This window comes from Protopterus annectens, chromosome 2.part0 (assembly GCF_019279795.1).
Source record: "Protopterus annectens isolate FY-2018-M chromosome 2.part0, PAN1.0, whole genome shotgun sequence".
Classification (NCBI taxonomy): domain Eukaryota; kingdom Metazoa; phylum Chordata; order Ceratodontiformes; family Protopteridae; genus Protopterus; species Protopterus annectens.
The window spans coordinates 1798593281-1798612731 of NC_056728.1; the positions used below are offsets into that span (position 1 = coordinate 1798593281).

The 19451-nt window shown below is 39.3% G+C and overlaps 1 protein-coding gene across 1 annotated transcript in view; it reads right to left on the minus strand.

Moving 5' to 3' along the window:
* Positions 1-19451, minus strand: part of CROCC (ciliary rootlet coiled-coil, rootletin) — a 2018646-nt gene that overhangs the window by 901858 nt on the left and 1097337 nt on the right. The window contains exon 20 of the mRNA XM_044061829.1: positions 5194-5373. Within this exon, the coding sequence (XP_043917764.1) occupies positions 5194-5373 (180 nt within the window). The remainder of the gene's footprint in view (positions 1-5193; positions 5374-19451) is intronic.

The window sequence follows — 19451 nt, forward strand, 5'->3', positions numbered from 1 at the left end:
AAAAAAAAAAAACACAGTACTTCTCTATCAGTCTTCAAATTAAGCATGGTCTTGTCTTTTTAGACAATTACTGGAACAGTACACAAAACCAAATGATTAATGTGACCAGTTTTGGGGTAAAAACCCTGTTGAACATTCTGAAAGAGCAACTGACTACTATGGGACAGTGAGACATACAAGAGGCATGAAGCGGTGTTTACTAACACTGGAAAAGCTGCTATTACAATGCATGATGGGAAATGTCTCCTATATTAGCAAGACTCGTAACCACTAAGGGAGTAAGACTACCCATAGGAACATGCTTTGGACTTTGCTGTAGTGTCTCTGAGGAGAATCTCTGGATTATGTAAAGCATAATGACCCTGTCATAGCCTAGTGCAGGGCTCCATAATGGAGTGGAGCTAATCTGGGTCAAATTGGTCCAACGGCCTAAAGCTGGCCCTGTCTATTCCCTGTTTAATTGTAAACCCATTTTTTTTCAAAGCTTCAGTTAACATTTTTATTCCCCCCCCCATAACCTACTCCTTGATATCATTATTATATTGTCAGAGTATGACACAAAACTAGAAGCATCAACACATCTTTGCATACAATACTTCCCATCATTCATCAACTCTTTCACTTCCCATGCCACAGGATCTGTAGATAAAGGAAATAACAGACTACTAATTGGGCACTCTGGTTTAACTCCTCTCTTTATCCATATTTGATCACTAAACCATCCATTAACTACAATCCTAGTTTTACTATTCATAAATACGGATCTTAGAACTTTTCATTCAATTCCATACTGACTCATTGGATCTATGTCAGATGATCGAATTTTCAGAAACTTGAAATTCATACAGACAAGACCATATGATCGAGTTTCAAAAAACTCGATGATCATAAAATAAATAAATAAAAGCACAAAAATCTACTTTTTTACATTTATGTAGTAGGCAAGCCCCCTGCACCCCGGGTCTATATTATAATCTCGAAGGTTTAAAACTTCGAATCACTAAAGATCGAACTTTAGTGATCAAAGTCTTAAACCATCGAAAACCCCCCCCCTCACACACACACACACAAAAACTAAATAAAAAAAGAAAAACTAAATAGTGTGTAGGCAGGGAGGCAAGCCTCCCTGCACCCCCCACACCCCCCTACTTAAATATACCAACTCCGAGAACGCATTACATTCAAGTAAACGGAAATATCCCCCTATGGAGATTTTCTGTTTAAACGTTCGATGTATTGCACTTTCAGTATTCTCGTATTGACAATATTGTATTCGATATTGTCAGACTTCGAGATTTTAATATAGACCCCCTGCACCCTCTCCCCCACCAAGTCCAGGATCATACTACAGTGAAAAAAAGGGTAAATTTCCCAATCCTTGCTGTACCACAATGTCAATTCCAAAACTTTGAGATTTCAAAAACTCCATCATATGGTCTCGACCATATGAATTTCGAGTTGTTGAAAATTCGATCGACTGACAGGGATGTGATTCATTATATTCCATAAACTTCTTTGTCCTACATAAACAAAGGCCTTACTTACACTCCTATCATTAATTATGCTTCTCTATAAAATATATCATCCTCAACTTCTTCAACTTCATTGTATCATTTATAAATAACTTCTTGACTCTTTCTACCTTTTACACTGTAAAAACCTGATATTTCCACTTTAAGCATAACTTTCCCAAATCTCACCTGTGCTGTCTCCATACATATTTTACAGTCTGATTTATTCAATATGATTGGTCTCCTTTTTTTAATTTCATTTTTTCTCCCTTCTTCCAGAAATCATGTCACAGTTTTAAAAAAATATATTTTGCTAAACACTCATTTAAAAACTTCTTTTTGCCATATTACCATATTTTTATACACACTGCAACCCAACCCATAACTACCCGATACTGACTCTACTCTTACTAACCTAAGTACTTAATTCAGTTCTTCCACTGTTATCATTCTCTGTAAACCATTCTTTGCTGTTTGTAACAAACAACCCTACATATTTTATACATATTTATTCACTATTTCCATTATCTCATTTTGCTTGTATTACACTTCTTTATTATTCTTCATTTCCCTCAATACACCATTTTTAAATTTTCTCCCGAGATATGGTAATACCACATCCTTTTCCCTTTTAAATAACACCTTTGCTTGAATAATTCCTCGACATATTTCTATTTTCATATATTTCACTTTCTCTACACCAGAATAATCTCTACTATTATGCTACCCATTTTCCACAGCTCTCCATTTTTATTTTTCCTCCTTCTCTTTTGTTGTAATTCTACATAAAGATGCAGCAGTAACAGCAACCTTTTTTTCATTTTCTACATGAGGTTGCAGTATTATCTCAAATGTCAGCATTTCTGATGATTCAATGCCACTTACCCTCTCCTACCTTCTTTGATGGTCATGCCAAACTGTCACAGATCTTTCACACAATCCAGCCATCTCTTTGCTGGACACCATTGTTTCCTCTTCCCTTCTTCCTGTCTCTCCCAAATCTTATTCACCAGATTGTCTTCTGCTGTCCTGCAAATGTGCCCAAACCACTGTAATTTATTCACTTTCACATTCTCTGCAACTGGAGATACTTAGGCTTCTGCTCTGATGTCCTCATTTCTTAGTCTGTCCTACAGTGTGCATCCTACCACCATCTCAGGCACTTCATCTCCATCACCTCTAGCTTCCTCAGTTGCTTTGCCTTCACTGACAGTTTTCTATTCCACACCAAAGTACTGTTCGCACCAGTGCTTTGCACACAGTATTTTTTTGTCATTCTTCTGTCATACATTACCCCTAACACAATGACCCACTTGGCTGCACCCCTTCTGATTCCAGTTTTGACCTCCTCATTCAGACTTTCCTTCTCTATAACCATCCCTTCCAGACATTTGCAGCTGTTAATCTTTTCTATAATTCTGTCTTCAAGTTCAGTTGTCAGCTTCTTCTGATTTTCCTCCATTTGCAGCCATGACAGCAGTCTTATCGGTATTGCTTTTAAACCTGTGGGCCTTCAGTTTTGCATTCTATTCTCCTATTGTTTACTGTTTTTGTTCAGAGTCTGCTTGTAATGCCACCTTGTCTGCATACGGCAACTTTGTTCATCTGTCCCCTCTGATCGCTTTGCTAATGTAGCCCTTCACCAGTATGAACAGGAGTGGGGTCAAAGATGAACCCTGAGGCACCCACTCCCACTGGGAACCCCTCTGTGAGTCCAAACACTGTACTTAATGTAATTTTCTCCTACCCTTTTCTAAACATCCCAGTTCCAGTTGTTTTATCTCTGTTACCATCTTTGCTACTTACAGTAAAGTTGGTTTAGACTTTGATTTACATTTTCTAGTTGTTGCTTTTTTGGCAGCCATCATAATTAGACTCAGCAAGGCCTTAGTAAGTCTACGCAATTCCAACTCTGTATCATAGCTCAAAAAAAAATCATCTACCTAGTCACTCCAATTTGCTTACCCAGCATCTCCGACAGAGCAGTCCGCACGGAATCTTTAAAGTCAGCCAGCTCATTACACTCCCATAAAAATATGTTCCCAGTTACGTCTTTCTTCCCATTCCAACATTTGTTATCTACTTGAAAGATTCTTTGGGGACTGCTTGGGGTATAAAAATATCTATGTAAACACTTCCAGGCAAGGATCCTAAATCTTCTAGATTTTCTTACATATTTGGGAGACACAGACATATGCCCCCCCTCCTCCAATTGTTTCTGTGTGAACTGCTTATCCAATCTCCAAATCAGCTTTCTTGGGATCTTGCCATATGCTTTCTCCAAGTCTGGGAATGCCCAGCTAGTCTCCTTCCTCATCTCTAGTGTCTTTACAACTGTCTGTCCCACTGTAGACATTGGGTTTGTTGTGATGCATCCTGTCCTGAATCCAAACTGCTCATCTCAAATAAACCATCTTTTCTGGGGGCAGATAGGAAATGATTCTTTTGAGATGGAATAAAAGATCTGAGTTGCCTAGACAGTAAGCAAGGCGTTACTGGATTCAAAGCTACCTGGCTGCCAAAAAAGCAATTACTGGAAAATAGAAACAAAAATCTGCCTTAAATGTAAGAGAAGCTTTGAATATTGTAAATGGGATAAAAGAAATGGATATGAGATCTTTAGAAAAGAGAAGGAGCAAATTTCATAGAAATAAATGGAATATGTGGGAGCAATACATGCAGAATAATGTTCAGGAAGATGTAGAATGTTCAAACAAAGACAATTATTGAACAATGTATGCAATGTTGGTGTAAATAAAAATTGTTAAAAAGAAAGAATATGTATACTATACTACAATAATAATGGGAGCTGTCATGGTTTCTTTTCTTTCCTACTAACGTATGTTAACTCATGTTGCAGTTTAAAATGTGATGGTATAATAAAGACATTTAAAAATTGGCTGATCGTAGTTTGATAGTAAAAGACTGACATTTCTTGTTATAAAATAATCTACAGAGATGTAATATGGCATGGTCCCAAAAGGTGAATGGGTGTAAATGTATGCACTCTGGCAGAAAGAATCATAAAAATAATGTTACTAGAAGGGTGATGATGAAGAATCTTCATAAAATAATCATAACACTGAGGGTGGACCTCTTCATAATTAGTGAAAGAATAACACACCTGTAGACAGGATGTTAGGTACAGTGAAAGACATGGATTCTAGGCAGTAAATATAGTTTTGCCCTGCACAGAACTCTGGTGAAACTTCACCTAGAACACTGTATATATTTCTACAAGTTATACCTGAAGAATGATACAGAACTATTTTTTTCTTTTTTCTCCCTTCTGCCTACAGGCCATCAAGCCATGTGCTATTCACTCCCTGGTGATGAGGATAATCCTCAGATTCACCAGGGTGGGAACTTGTATGACAGGCTGTCATCCAGGTGGACAGTGAGGATGTCTGCGCTCTTGCTGGCATACTCCCAATGATAACATTCTGTTGTCAGGCACAATCAACAACACTCAAATAAATAAAACATGCATAGTGGTGAAAAAAATAATCACAATGCAAAGCCATTACATGCAGGCAAATTAACAACTATCTAATTTCAACATTATAATTTCCAAGTAAGAAAAAGGAGAAAAAAAAGACAATGTGGCTCAGTGAGTGCCCTCCCTTCTCCAGTTACCTTATGCATTTATTCATAATATAATCAATGGCTTTTTTATTCTTACCTGCTGTTTCTCATTTTCAGCCATTAGCAAGCTTTCATCTCGTTCCTGCTGCAATGTTGTGATCTCTTCATTTAGCTCTTCTTTCTCAGATTCATAACGGGCCACCAGCTCTTCCCGCTCTTGGTTCATCAGGTGAAGTAGCTCATTTCGACTGGCTTCCAACTCCAAGCGAAGTGTCTCCTGTTAGACAAGAAGTCCTGTCAAAATTGCTTCCAAATAGAACTCATCAGCTGAAAACTATGTTGAAAGGAACTCTATTATTGTACTCAGTCTATTGTGATTAAAACCCACCCTCAGTAATGCTCTAATTTTCTATACAGTTGTTGAAGTGGAAATGATTTCATGCTGAATAATGAGCACATTAACTATGGAATTGTGTATGTATACAGTTGTGTAAGTAAACTTACCATAATAGTAGATGCTCTAATAGATCGCTGTTGCAGTAACCTAAGCTATATGGATCTTATTCCTTGCCACAGCCAGCTTTTCAAAGCTTATGGATACCTTTCACATGGTCTGAGAGAAACTCTGGAGAAACTCTTATAAAACGTCAGAGTGCCAAAAACAGAGAGCTATATATATATATATATATATACACACACACACACACACACACACACACATATATATATATATATATATATATATATATATATATATATATATATACATACAGTAAATAAACACACACACACACACACACACACATATACACACACACAAAACAAGGGGGTTGGAGGGAGAGGGCAGCCACTGCAATAGTGATATACAAGAACTACTGTTATCCTAAGTTTACTTAGGGCGGCCATGGTGGTGCAGTGGTTAGCATTGTCACCTCACAGCAAGAGGTTCTCCGGTTCGATCCTCGGCTGGGGTGCCTTCTGTGTGGAATCTGCATGTCCTCCCTGTGGTCGCGTGGGTTTCCTCCGGGTGCTCCGGTTTCCTCCCACATCCCAAAGACATGCAGTACGTGGACTGGACACTCTAAATTGACCCTAGGTGTGAGTGTGTGCATGTGTGTGCCTTCTGTGGAAGGTTGGGCACCGGACTGGCAACTCGACACTGTAAAACTCCACTGCCAATCATGAGCGGACAGGTGATCCGCTGTGGCGACCCCTAACCGGGAAAAGCCGAAAGAAGAAGAAGTTATCCTAAGTTTACTTACACAACTGTACTATGTTCAACTAGTTCACTGTTGCAGTAGCCTAAGCTATATGAGTAGATTGTCAAAGTTTAAATGGGAAGAAGAAATAAATTAAGAATCCAGGAGGCCCTAGACAATGATCCTAGCAAAGCTTGTTTTGGAAATGAAAAGCAAAGCTTGTTTTGGAAATGAAAAACAAATCTAGTTTGTAGTGTTTTGTAAAAGTATTCTAAAGAGAACCAAAGTGCTGCCACTAAATACTTCTAAAGTCTACTTCTTTCCAGAAAGCCCCCTGAAGAAACCAAAGTTCTGGTGGAATGGGCCCTAACCCTTCCTAGAAGTAGCTTAATATGGTCAGAATAACAAAAGGAAATAGCATGAGATAACAATCAATAAATGGTATGTTATAACAATGGTTGTCCTTTCCTCTTACTTTCACAGGAGAGAAACAACTGATCCTCTTTCCTGAAGGACGACCGAGTTTTGTCTAGGTAGTATATGATTTGCCTGTGTATAATGTCCAATGTATGAAGAATATTTTCTTTTCTGTTCTTTGGATCTGAAAAAAAGAAGGTGAGTGTAAAGGTTGCCAGCCAGCAAGGGCGCCTGCAGGCAGGTGCAAGGGGGTGCACTTGCACCCCCCTGGAATCGGCTAGAAGGCTAGAATAGATAATTACAAAAACAGTTTTTTTTTTTTTTTCGTACATTCTCCTTTAAGAAGAAAGAAGTCTGAATAGTCCAGTCGCAGGCGTGCTGACATCATCTCTGTCAGTTAGAGGTTTGTGAGCGGGAACTCACACAGGCGGGACGTGAAACAAACAGAAGATGGCCTGGGACACTTAGCGAGTGGGAGCGGGACCTGAAACGATGGGACACTTAGCAAGCGGCGGGACCTGAAACGAATGGAAGGAAGCTGGGACATTTTCAGGTAGAGAGGTGCGTGTGTGTGTACATTTTCAGGTAGAGAGGTGTGTGTACATTTACAGGTAGAGAGGTGTGTGTACATTTTCAGGTAGAGAGGTGTGTGTGTGTGTGTGTGTGTGTGTGTGTGTGTGTGTGTGTGTGTGTGTAAAATGCCCCAGGTGTACATGGTGGTGGGTAGAGAATAAGGCTAGGTGGCAAGAGCCTGAATTCCCTACCCACCACCATTTGTAAAAATGTTGCAGGATTTTCCATCCTACTTTTTCTGTTCCTCATAAAATATGTGGTTTCTGCATTTGTGTCCTTGTTGCTTGACAGCTACATGTTCTCTGGTTTTATTCTTGGCTGTCTGGAGTGTTTCTCCCTGGGCCTCTGCTAAAAATTAGCTTTTTTTCAAAGTCAGACTTTCCTGGTTAACAGAAGTTAAAAAAAATGGACACGCTTGTCAGACTTCATATTCTTCAGAAAGTGCATGGTAACAAAAGCTTTTATTCTAGCAATTTTCTAAGTGTACAAGATGGATATTTGAAATGTATCCCTGTGTTTGGGACTGTATTCCCCCCCCCCCCATTATTTGCTTCGTCCAGGTTTTGTGCTAGGGTTGAGAGTTATGGTAAGAACTGAATTCACTGAATATGTTTGGGGGCTGTATCACCCAGTATTGGCTTTGTTTAGGTAGTGTTTGGGACTGTATTCCCCCTCCCCATTATTGGCTTCATCCAGGTTTTGTGCTAGGGTTGAGAGTTATGGTAAGAACTGAATTCACTGAATATGTTTGAGGGCTGTATTCACCCAGTATTGGCTTTGTTCAGGTATTTATTGGCTTCATCCAGGTTTTTTGCTAATGTTGAGAGCTATGGTAAGAACTGATTTCACTGAATATGTTTGGGGGCTATATTCTCCCATTACTGGCTTTGTCTGGGTGTTATTTGCTAAGAGGTTGAGAGCTATGGTGAGAACTGAATTCACTGAATGTTTGGTGGTTGTAGTCACCCATTATTGGCTTTGTTCAGGTCTTTTGTGCTAAGAGGTTGACAGCTGTGCTATGGTGAGAACTGAATTCACTAAATGGTAGCTATTTAAGTTTCAGTCTTCCTCTTTCACAAAACAGTTGATTTGGCGTAGTGGTATGTTGCTCTGACTGTTTTGCACGGGGTCCCTTGGGTTCAAGACGTGGCAGTGAAATGTATGGTGGTAACGCAGCATTTTATTCTAGCAACTTTCAAACATTATACAAGCAATGTTTAAAATGTGTCCCTGGTTTTTGGCCTTTTGCCCCCCCCCCACCAATAAATTTTGGCTTTTTCCAGATTTCTTGTGCTTAAAAGTTCAGAGATACAGCTGAGTGTCGAGTAGATTTTACAAGGAGCTGAGAGCTGCAGGGGAGCAAAAGTTTAGTGCTGCTTGTGTTTAGTCTGCTTGCATTGTTAATAGCACAACAGATAGTGTACTTGCTTTAGATGCTGAAGGCTGTGGGTTCTACTCCCACAGTAGGTAAATGCATTGCTGATGCTGTATTGTGTTGTAAAGGGGGTGGATGCTGCAGTCTTTTTGGCAAAGATACCTAGTAACTATGAACCTGTTTGCTATCCATTCCCTATTGCGGTATTACTAGCTTTTCATTTTTTTAGTGCATGCAACAAAAGCAATTTATTCTTCAAGGGTAACAGACACTTTATTTGTAGACTAAACAATGACATATAAAGTGTTTGCTAGCAGCAACCTCTTTATTAGTTACAAATTTTTTCAATGTGGAGTTTACTACTTCAGAGATTGTGTATATTTTTTACTGATACTGGTGGACTTGAGTAGACTTTTTATGATGGAAATGTTCTGAATTGGGCAGTTTTGCCATTGGTGGATGCTTTTTGTTTCATTGTTTACTGGAAAAATGTTCAAAACAATAAATTTAAAATGCCCTCTAACAACTGTACTGTATTATACAAGGAATACAAAGAGCACGTGTATGTTATGTTCGAGGGGCCTATGATTTTGTAGACAGCCCAGAGTTAATATTTGCCATTGGCAAAATGTATTTTCTCTGAAAGTGGGTTTCAGTGCTGTTTCAATGCATGCGAGTTTCAAGAGCAGAGAAGTTTTAATGTTAGTCTATTTTCATTGTGAGACTGCATTGCTTTAACAGATATGTATTGGGGTTTGTGCTGTAAAATGCAAAATAAAACTTTCAAATGAAATCCTAAATCATCGCAGAAGTAAAGCAGTATGCACATTAGTGTTTATGATAAATGGGGCAAAATAACCAAGGAATGGGACATTGGAATGGCTGCAGGGGGGAGGCTCCATTTGACCATGATTTTGTGAGGGGGGGTAGCAAGCTCAAACAGCCCCGGTTGAACTATACCTCTCAGTTGTCCATATCTTTGCAGAATGAATAGATATTTGCTGCTTATTTTTGGTTTGTTCCTCAAATTTGCGATTTTCTAGCAAATCATTTAGGAATTAAGCCATTAAATGACAGACATTGAGTTTCAGATGTCATAACCTTCAGAAAAATGCATGCTAATGCAAGACTGTCTTTACGTTTATACAAGAGCAATTTTAGTAGTGTTTGTATGTTCCCCAATATATTTGGCCTTGTTCAGATTTCCTGCATTAAGAGGTTGAGAGGTACGTGCAAATCACTTTGTAGATTAGGAATATCCAAACATCTCAATTGTCCCCAATTCTGGCTCAAAATGTTGCTCTCCCCTAATAATCCCTCCTCCAAAATGGCAATTTTGGAAGAAAATGTGGAGGGTTTACAATTATATATAACTGTAATGATCACTTATAGATTACCTTTATTTCTGAAATGCATGTGGATGCCCTTATTTTGTTAGCTGCTTCAAGTTAACTGTTAATATTAAAAAGGTGTCCCTTTTTTGACAGGTATTTTTGCATCACATTTTGGTCCGTTTTTCATAAAATTGTGGTTTTCTGGCAAATTAGTGAAGTCATTAAAGATTGAAGTTAGAAAATAATGGCAGACATTTGAGTTTCAGATTTCATACCCTTCAGAAAATTTGTACTAATGCAAGATCTACCTGTTCTATTTAAGTTATAAGAGCAATATTTAAAAATTGGCCTTATTTTTGGGTTTGTGTCACACTTCTAGTTCTATGTATGGCTTTGTCCAGATTTCTTGCTCTGAAGTTGAGAGGTATGTCAGATCCATCACTGTCAGACAGAGACATTTCAAATTGTGACATACTTATTGCACCCCACTCCCCATTGTAGTGGCTCTGGATGTGTCCATGGAAGGCAAGGAGCAGTTATGCAGTGTAAGTGTGCAGAGTATTCCCCCATCCAAAGTAGATCACAAATACGACCGTGGCTTTTCATCTGTCCTTGATTTTGCAAAATGTTCTGGTTTTCTATCAGATTTTTGTACTGTTGATTTATGCTTCTTATTCTGGAACTGTATGCTGTCACAGTGCCCTGTTGCTCTGTTTAAGTAGCCATGGTTTAATGAACATCAGGTAAGCTTGTCGGAGATTGTAAGATGCAAGTAAGCTTTAGTAAGCTTGTCGGATATTGTAAGATGCAAGTAAGCTTTAGTAAGTATATTGTTAAAGAATTACCAGCATTGAAAGCCTTTTCGTTGTTGCCATGCAGAGAATATTTACATGACTAGATAATGTATAAGCCTTGGGTATTGAAATGCATATGACAGTATTTTGTTTGCAGTTGGTTTGCCAGGATAGTCCATTGGGCCAAATGAACCCGTTTTCAATGGAGTCCTGGGAGAAAAGCTCCAAAACTAAGTAGGTTATTAATAGATATACAAATTATACAATTACACAGAAGTTAATCATACAAGAAATAACAATTTGCAAATAATACAACAAAAACTAGAGCGAGTACAATCTAGTGATGAAATTAATAGGTAATACAGACTAAAGGGAAATTTAGCACAAAAGCACTGAGAAATAACATATTTGGAAGCATTTCATGACAATATTGAGGAATAATAACATATTAGGAAGCAATGCACTAAAGTACTGAGAAGCAATAACGTATTAGGGAAGCAATACTTGGGAAGTGTGGCCTAGTATATTCTTTCTGATTTATTGTAGGAATAATAATATGTATGAGTTAGGGTGGGTAATTAGGAAAGTTGCAGGAGGAAACAGAGGAAGAAAGAAGATGGAGTTTGCAAGTGTTAGTTATGTGGGGTGGGAGCAAGAGCATTCCCACTGGGATACTAGATGTGAGTGAAGAGATCTTTTAAATATAAAATGGTATGGGGTGGTACGAAAGGAAGGTGGTAGGGAGTTCCAAAGGCATGCAAGGCCATAAGACAGAAGATTTTGCCTGGGGACGAGTTGGTTTATAGACTTCTAATAGATTTTGATTGTTGGACCTTAATACTCTAGCAGGAAGGTGCATTTTAAAGGCTGATGAAAGGGAGGGACAAAGGGAGGGTTGAAAATGAGCTTATGTGCAAGATTTAGTTGAGTATATGTGAAATAACTGGGTAGCTCTAGCCATTTTTAGTTTTGGAGAGAGGAACAGTGGTGGGTGGAGGACTTGTGGTTGGTAGCGAACTTGGCAATTTTGTTGTAGCAAGAGGAAAGTTGTGTTTTTAGAGAGGTCTGTAGATTAGTTAGGAGTGGAGCTCCATAGAGAAGGGAGGGGATAAGAAATGAGGTAGAGAGGGTGATTTTGGTAGCAGGTGTAAGGTAATGATTTTGTCGGTAAAGCATACCTAGTTTTTGATGGGTTTTCTTGATATTTAACTGTAGGTGGGAGTTGAATTTGAGCTGGTTATCAATTTGGACCCCAAGTAACTTGGTCTCGGACACCAGTTCCAGGGGTAGATTATTTTGTCTAGAGATGTGGAATGTGTTTATATTGAAAGAAGTTGCCTTAGAGGGGGTGAATAACATTAATTTGGTTTTAGAGGCATTGAGCGCCAGGTGATTCCTTTTCATCCATTGCTCAGTTGTTGTAAAAGCATCTTGAGTCAGTTTTAGGAGTGAGGGGATAGAGGTGGCAGCGCAGATAATAGCAGAATCATCGGCATATTGGATGATGTCTGAGAATGGGATAGAGTTGCAGAAATCATTTATAAATATATTGAAGAGAAGGGGACTCAGTATAGAGCCCTGGGGTACCCCAGTAGGAGTATTTAGAAATGAGGTGGCCTTTTTCCATTTGACTGCTTGAGATCTGTTAGATAAGTAGCTGGAGAACCAGTTCAAGGAGGAGGGGAGATAGGTTAAGTTTAGAAAGTTTAGTTAGTAGCAGGCTGTGAGAGAGTGTCAAAGGCCTTAGAGAGGTCGAGTAGTAGGGTAGAAACAATTTGGCCAGAGTCACGGGCTTTATTTACAGTTTCAAGGAAGGAGAGGAGGGCGGTCATAGTGCTATGATGTGGTCTGAATCCATGTGTGGGAGTTAGTAGGTGATTATCTAAGAGATGTGGAAGGAGTTGTAGTTGGATACACTTTTCTAGGAGTTTAGAGATGGGGGACAGAATAGCAATGGGGCGGAAATTAGTAACATTGTTGTTGTTGCCACCTTTTATGTAGAGGTGTGATAAAGGCCCTTTTCCAGACTTGGGGTACTATACATTCTTGGATAGAGTGGTTGATTAAAATGCTAATAGGGTAAGCGATTGCTTCAGCAGCTTTGCTAAGTAAGAAGGGATGTTATCAGGAGCATTGGTGCATGGCTTCAGTTTCATAAGGAATTTCTTTATAGTAGAAGTGGGTATAGGTTTAAATGAGAAAAAAGGAGTGTGAAGAGGGCGAATTAGGGGCAGATGAAGCTGATGAAGTAGTAGGAGTAGGAGGAGTGGAGGGATGGGAGTTAGTAGATGGGAATGAGGAAGTAGTAGCAGAGTGGGGTAGAGAGATGGTTGGGGATGGTATGGGAGTTTTGGAGAATGTAGTGGTGTTAGAGAAAGATGACGTTAATTTGGAAATGGATTCAATGAAAAGAGTTAAATTGGGTAGCCAAGTCTTGGTCAGGAGCGTTTGGGTCTGGGGTAGGGGTATCTGGTTTGCTGGGGTTAAGTAGAGTAGAGATACCTTTCCAAAATTTCTGAGGGTTTGATTTTATTATTTTGAAGTGTGGTAAAGTAGTTTTGTCGGTCGAAGATTATGAGCTTTTTTACCTTATTTCGAAGTATTTTATATTCATTGTAATAAAAGGACAGGATTACAGTATTTTCAGAAGCTCATTACATTTTATTGCAGACCAGTGTCTTATAGCTGTGTCTGTGTGTTAGTACACTTGTAGTTGGGTCAGGGTGGCTTTAATGGTATATGGTAAATAAGCATTGCTACCTTACTTAAAAGCCAAGCCCTGCAACAACTAGCTCCACACTGAAGTCAAAACACAATAGCTCTGGTGGGTAAATGTACTCTGTAGTAATCAAAAAAGGCAAATGTTTAAAATAACTACAGCTTATGTGCAAACACAATAGGTAGTGATGAAACAATGCTCTGCTAAAAATGCTTTAATGCTCCACATTGCTGAGCTACAGATCAGTTATCACTGGCTACCAGGATTTCACCCACTTCAGCTCAAGCACGGTGCCGTTCAGTGCAACCTTCCCAGAACTAATTTGTCTGACCAGAATTATTTGGTGTGTGTATAAGAGGGAGGTAGCATACCCCTCAGCTGTCCAGATTTTTGCCCCATATTCCTCCAAAAAAGGATTGAAGTTGCTAAATGAGACATTTCAGTTTTAGATGTCATGTCATTTAGAAAAATGCATACTAACACAAATCCTGTTACTCTTGCAATTTTCTAAGTTTCTGAGAGCCATATTTATAATCTGTCCCTATTTATTTTAGGCTTTGTCCAGATTTCCTGCACTAAGGTTGAGGCCTTGAGGGGTGTGGTATGTTTGTGAGAAAGTGAAATGCCCAAGTTAGAGTTAACAGGTGGAATTTTCAAGTGCATTTTCAAGGAACTGTAAGGGAAGCTAAGTTCACTGCTGCTCATGCCAAGTCTATTTACAATGTACAACTGTTTTGTTTAGCAAATGGTATCTCTATTGTGGTATAAAGTTTTAAAGCTATGTTAGTAGCACCACAAGTAGAATACTTGCATCTTAATGTAAAGGCTTGAGGTTCTATTCCTACAGCATATACATTTGTATGCTGCAGTCCTCAGGATGTCCTCCTTTGGATGAGATGCCTAATAACTATGAACCTGTTTTTCAGCTTGTCATCCATTTTCTATTGCAATATACAAGCTTACCATTTTTTAAATTTAACATAGGCAATTTATTCTTTGACGGCAACAGGCACTGAATTTGTAGATGAAACACTGAAATATACAGTTTTCTAGCAACAACATCTTCATTAGTTTCAGATATCTTTAATGTGGAATTATTCAGATTACTTTTACTTCAGCAGAGTCACTCAAACAAGTGCTGCTGTATAATACAAGTGATATAATTCAATTATATATTATAATTAATACAATCAGGTAAATCAAATAACTTTTGCATGGCCCTAACGGTGTGCAAGGAGCCTATTGCTTGAAAACAGTTCAAAGGTAAATAACCTGCCACTGGCCAGATGCATTTTCTTTGAATGTGGGTTTCAATGCTGTTTCATTGAATGTGAGTTTCAAAAGTAGAGAAGCTTTAATGCCAAGTCTGTTTTCATTGTAAGACCTTTGTTTAGGTTTAGTAAATGTCTCGGTGTTTGGGCTATAATGTTTGAAATAAAAGTTGTAAATGCCTATTGCTTGAAAACAGTTTAAAGGTAAATAACCTGCCACTGGCCAGATGCATTTTCTTTGAATGTGGGTTTCAATGCTGTTTCATTGAATGTGAGTTTCAAAAGTAGAGAAGCTTTAATGCCAAGTCTGTTTTCATTGTAAGACTATTGCTTTGTTTAGGTTAAGTAAATGGCTCAGTGTTTGGGCTATAATGTTTGAAATAAAAGTTGTAAATTAAATCCAACTGCCTGTCATCATTGTAGAACTAAAGCATAAAACAGTATGCACACAGATTTGAACAGTGTCTACAGTAAATGGGGAGAAATAGCCAAGTAATGGGACACTGGAACGGCTGTGTGGGCGGGGCTTGGGGTGGGTGGACTTGGGCGGGGCTGTGTTGGCAGGGGGCGGGGTGAGCTATGTGGGTGGGGCTCTGGGTTTGCACCCCCCTGCAAAAAATCCTGCGGGCTCCCTTGCCAGCCAGCCAGCTAGAATTTTGTAAATAATCCTGTCATTTGTAAATATTAATATGATCCACAGGCTTGCCTTACAAATGTAAGAAAACTACATGTTATGATTAAACTATATGTTATGTGCTGAGCTTCAAAAATGTAACCACAGTGCACTCTGCTGGAGAAAAGCAAAAATGTATATGGACTATATATACCTGTGCAAATTTATGTTTTCATAGCAGACGTTGGGACATACAGAGTTAACTTGCAAACTCTGAGAAAATAAAGAATTTTAGGAGTGTCTTTACCAGAACTAGAAGACAGAATGTCTGCAGCTAGAAATTCTTTCTGTTGTTTGAGATAGAGATAATTATAGGTTTCAAGGGTCAAAGTAATTAACAGTTTTATGATTCCCAGTTCCAGGCAAGCTTCTAAGAGATAAGTGTCAGCATCTGAAAGATAAGTATTTTTCACAGGCACATGTTAAATTTTAAGTTCCTGTTGGCCTAGAAACTAAGGCAGAGGTGACAATAATTATGTAATCTGAGATGACCCAGCAGTAGTGTGTATTATTAATTTAAGAACTCTGTCAGAGAGAAAGTGCATGCATTTTGTCTTTTGTTCTGGACCTGTAAGCATCTCTTCAGCACTTATCATGTACATTTGTCTGGCTCTGTAAGTAAGACATTTAGGGCACAGTACCTCTTAGAAATGGATAGGAATATACCAAGAATAGTCTAGATACTTTCTGTATTGATGTGAGACTGTTCTGCAATGTTGTTTTAAAATATTTCCTGCGATTCTGAACTCTTATTGTCACTGTGTTAAGTTAATGAGTATTGTCTTGTGCTTTTATTATTATTATTATTATTATTAAATATATTTAAACCTTTTAATTGTGGCTAGTTTTGTGTAGAGATATTTAAGCTCTTAGTCTACTTGCATATGTATTTGGTGAAACTGTATAAGCCACTCCAATAGCCTTGCTGTTGGTCACACTTTCCATTTGGATAACAGTAACATTACATAGTAGAATTGGGCACCCTTTTGGTAAGGGCCTTTATAAGGCTGATAACGGTGGCTGGTGGCAGGTGGTACTACTGTATAGTCTGGGCAGAAGGAGGCATAGCTAGATAACCTGTGCCAGCCATCCCCAGGAGTGTCTGTGTGTTGTAAATAAATCAAATCTCAAAGTGTGTGTGTGTGTGTGTGTGTGTGTGTGTGTGTGTGTGTGTGTGTGTGTGTGTGTGTGTGTGTGTCAGCTACTTGGGCAGGGACACGAAGCACTGGTTGGACAGAGACAGTGCCGGAGGTTTTGGCTTAACCAATCGGCTGAGATCTTAACCCTATAGCTGTGCCATTGGGGAATTTTATTGGGATCTGGAGAGAGATGGAGAAACCAGCCCCACATTGACTGTGATTTCTGTGTGCTCTTAAGGGAAATTGTACTTTACTGTGTGTGTACTTGTCATCCTCCCAATGTGCACATCCCTCATTGGTGCTAGTGATGAGGATTGAGGCTCCTTGATTACTGGGCAAGTGCAGGGGCATCACAGTGAGATTAATAGACTGGCTTGGGATGTAAAACAGGCATACAGGGGGATGACTGCTCATAGAAACCATGTCATTGTAGAAAATGAGGTAGGGTTGACTAACCATAAGTGTTTGTAACTCAGATACTCATTTAACTGAAATATGATCAATGAATATAAGTTTTTCACATTAAGAATCTCAATTCAGCTTGATAAGCTGGTTCAAATGGAAAAAGAGTACGCCTTTCAAGCACAAGAATAACATTCCAAAGAGGAACCACCTGTTTCTTCTTCTTTCAGCTTTTTCCCGGTTAGGGGTCGCCACAGCGGATCACCTGTCTGCTCATGATTGGCAGTGGAGTTTTACAGTGCCGAGGTACCAGCCCGGCACCAAACCTTCCACAGAAGGCACATGCACGTACACACTCACACCTAGGGCCAATTTGGAGTGTCCAATCCACCTACAGCATGTCTTTGGGATGTGGGAGGAAACCGGAGCACCCGGAGGAAACCCACGCGACCACAGGGAGGACATGCAGACTCCGCACAGAAGGCACCCCAGCCGAGAATTGAACCAGAGAACCACTTGCTGTGAGGCGGCAATGCTAACCGCTGCACCACAGTGGCCACTGCAAGAACCACCTGTTTCTAAGGTGGATAAATATGGAAAATCTCTTTCAAAAACTGATTGACTTGAGGATGGTTAGAAAGTGGGGATCCAAGGGCAAATCAGCAAAAATGGAGGACAAAAGAACCTAGACTGATGGACAGTAATTCATACAAATAATCAAGAACCAGACACAACTGGCCCTTAAAAAGCCCTGGCTTTTAGAATGTTACAAACTAGAAAATATTTTCCACTTACACATATATGATTTCCTGGTAGCATTTTTTAGCCTCTGTTAATATCTGTTGCATGTCCTAAAAAATGCACCTAGAAGGTTATCAAAATTATATCATCTAGGTTGTCAATTAAACAGTTTTCAGGTTGGGTTGTATCAAACAACTCCCATCTTGTGTGAGTAAATCCAGTCTGTAGAGAGGCTGTGGTAATTGCCCTTGGCCATTTTCAAACAGAAGGGAGAACCACTGTTGCCTGGGACAACAGGTGTCACCACCACAACCTTTGGAGTGTCTTTCTGGATTATTAAAATAACCCTGGATATCAGCGAAAGGGATGGAGAAACATACAAGAACCCTCCTGTCCAAGGGAATGAGAAGGCATCAGCCTTCCAGGTCTGTTTGCAAGGAATCCTGGACCAGAATTGCTTTAGTTGTGGATTATGAAAGGAGGCAAACAGATTTACTTGAGATGTTCTCCAGAGCTGGATCAATTAGTGAAGACCCCTGGATGAAGTATCATTTCATGAGAGTCTGCTCTCGTCCTGCTTAGCTTGTGCACTACAATGTTTTGCACTGACAGAACGTATGAAGCCTTAAGAGTCAAACTGAGCTGAGTTGCTACCTTCAATGCTGACAGCAAGTCTGCACAGGGGGTAAGATCCGGACCCCCTTCCATTTGTTTATGTTCCGCATCATTGTGATGTTGTCAGTAAAAACTTGCAGAGTTCTGGAGACCAGAGATGATTCAGGGTTTTCCAAGCAATGACATGTATATGGTTTTGTCTGTCTTCCTTGTTCTGCCTACTGTGTACTTTCACCCCTTTTGAAAAAGCTACCCACAGCAGGTCTGAAGCATCTACTGTGATAGACTGCTGAAGACGCAGAAGAGAGAGAATAGGAGATCTAGATTTCAATTGAAATGTTCTACCCTCCAGAGAACCTTCCCCTCCTTACAAACTCCAAAATGGGAAAATGGGGATCTGAAACGATAAAGGGCACAGCTACAGAGTCTATAGTGACCTGAGGTACCACTGGATTTTCCTGAAGTGGAGTATAGCCAGGGGAAGCACGAGAATCATCTATGCCATGTAACCCAAAATCCTGAGAAATTACCTTGCAGATACCTGACTTTGGTTGAAAAACTCAAGAAGAACTGTTGAAACATCTCTACTTTGTCTGGAGGAAGAAAGGCTCTTCTCAAGGCAGACTCTAGCAAACACCCTAGAAATACAATTCTGTAAAAGGGATGAGAAAAGATTTTTGAAAGTTGATTTGAAAATCCAAACCAAGTAGAAGATTCTGAACAGTTGATAAAGACTCTTGATAGCTGGAAAAAGAGTTTGCAAAATAAGACAATTGTGCAAATATAGAAAAATGTGAATGCCTTGAAGTCTGCAATAAACAACTACTGAAGCCAGGCACTTAGTGAATACTCTTGGAGCACTGGAGCATACAAACGTTATAACCGAGAACTGATAATGCAAGTCAGACACAGAAAATCTTAAAAAAATATCTGAACTGCTTGCAAATGAGAATGTGATGATAAGCATTCTTTAAATCTAACTTTGCCAAGAAAGCTTGAATAGTGATAAGAGGTAAAAAGGACTGAAGGGAAAACATTTTGAACTTTGGAATCATGACACAAAGGTTTAGAAAGGAAAGGTCTGGCACAGGTCCCAGGATTTT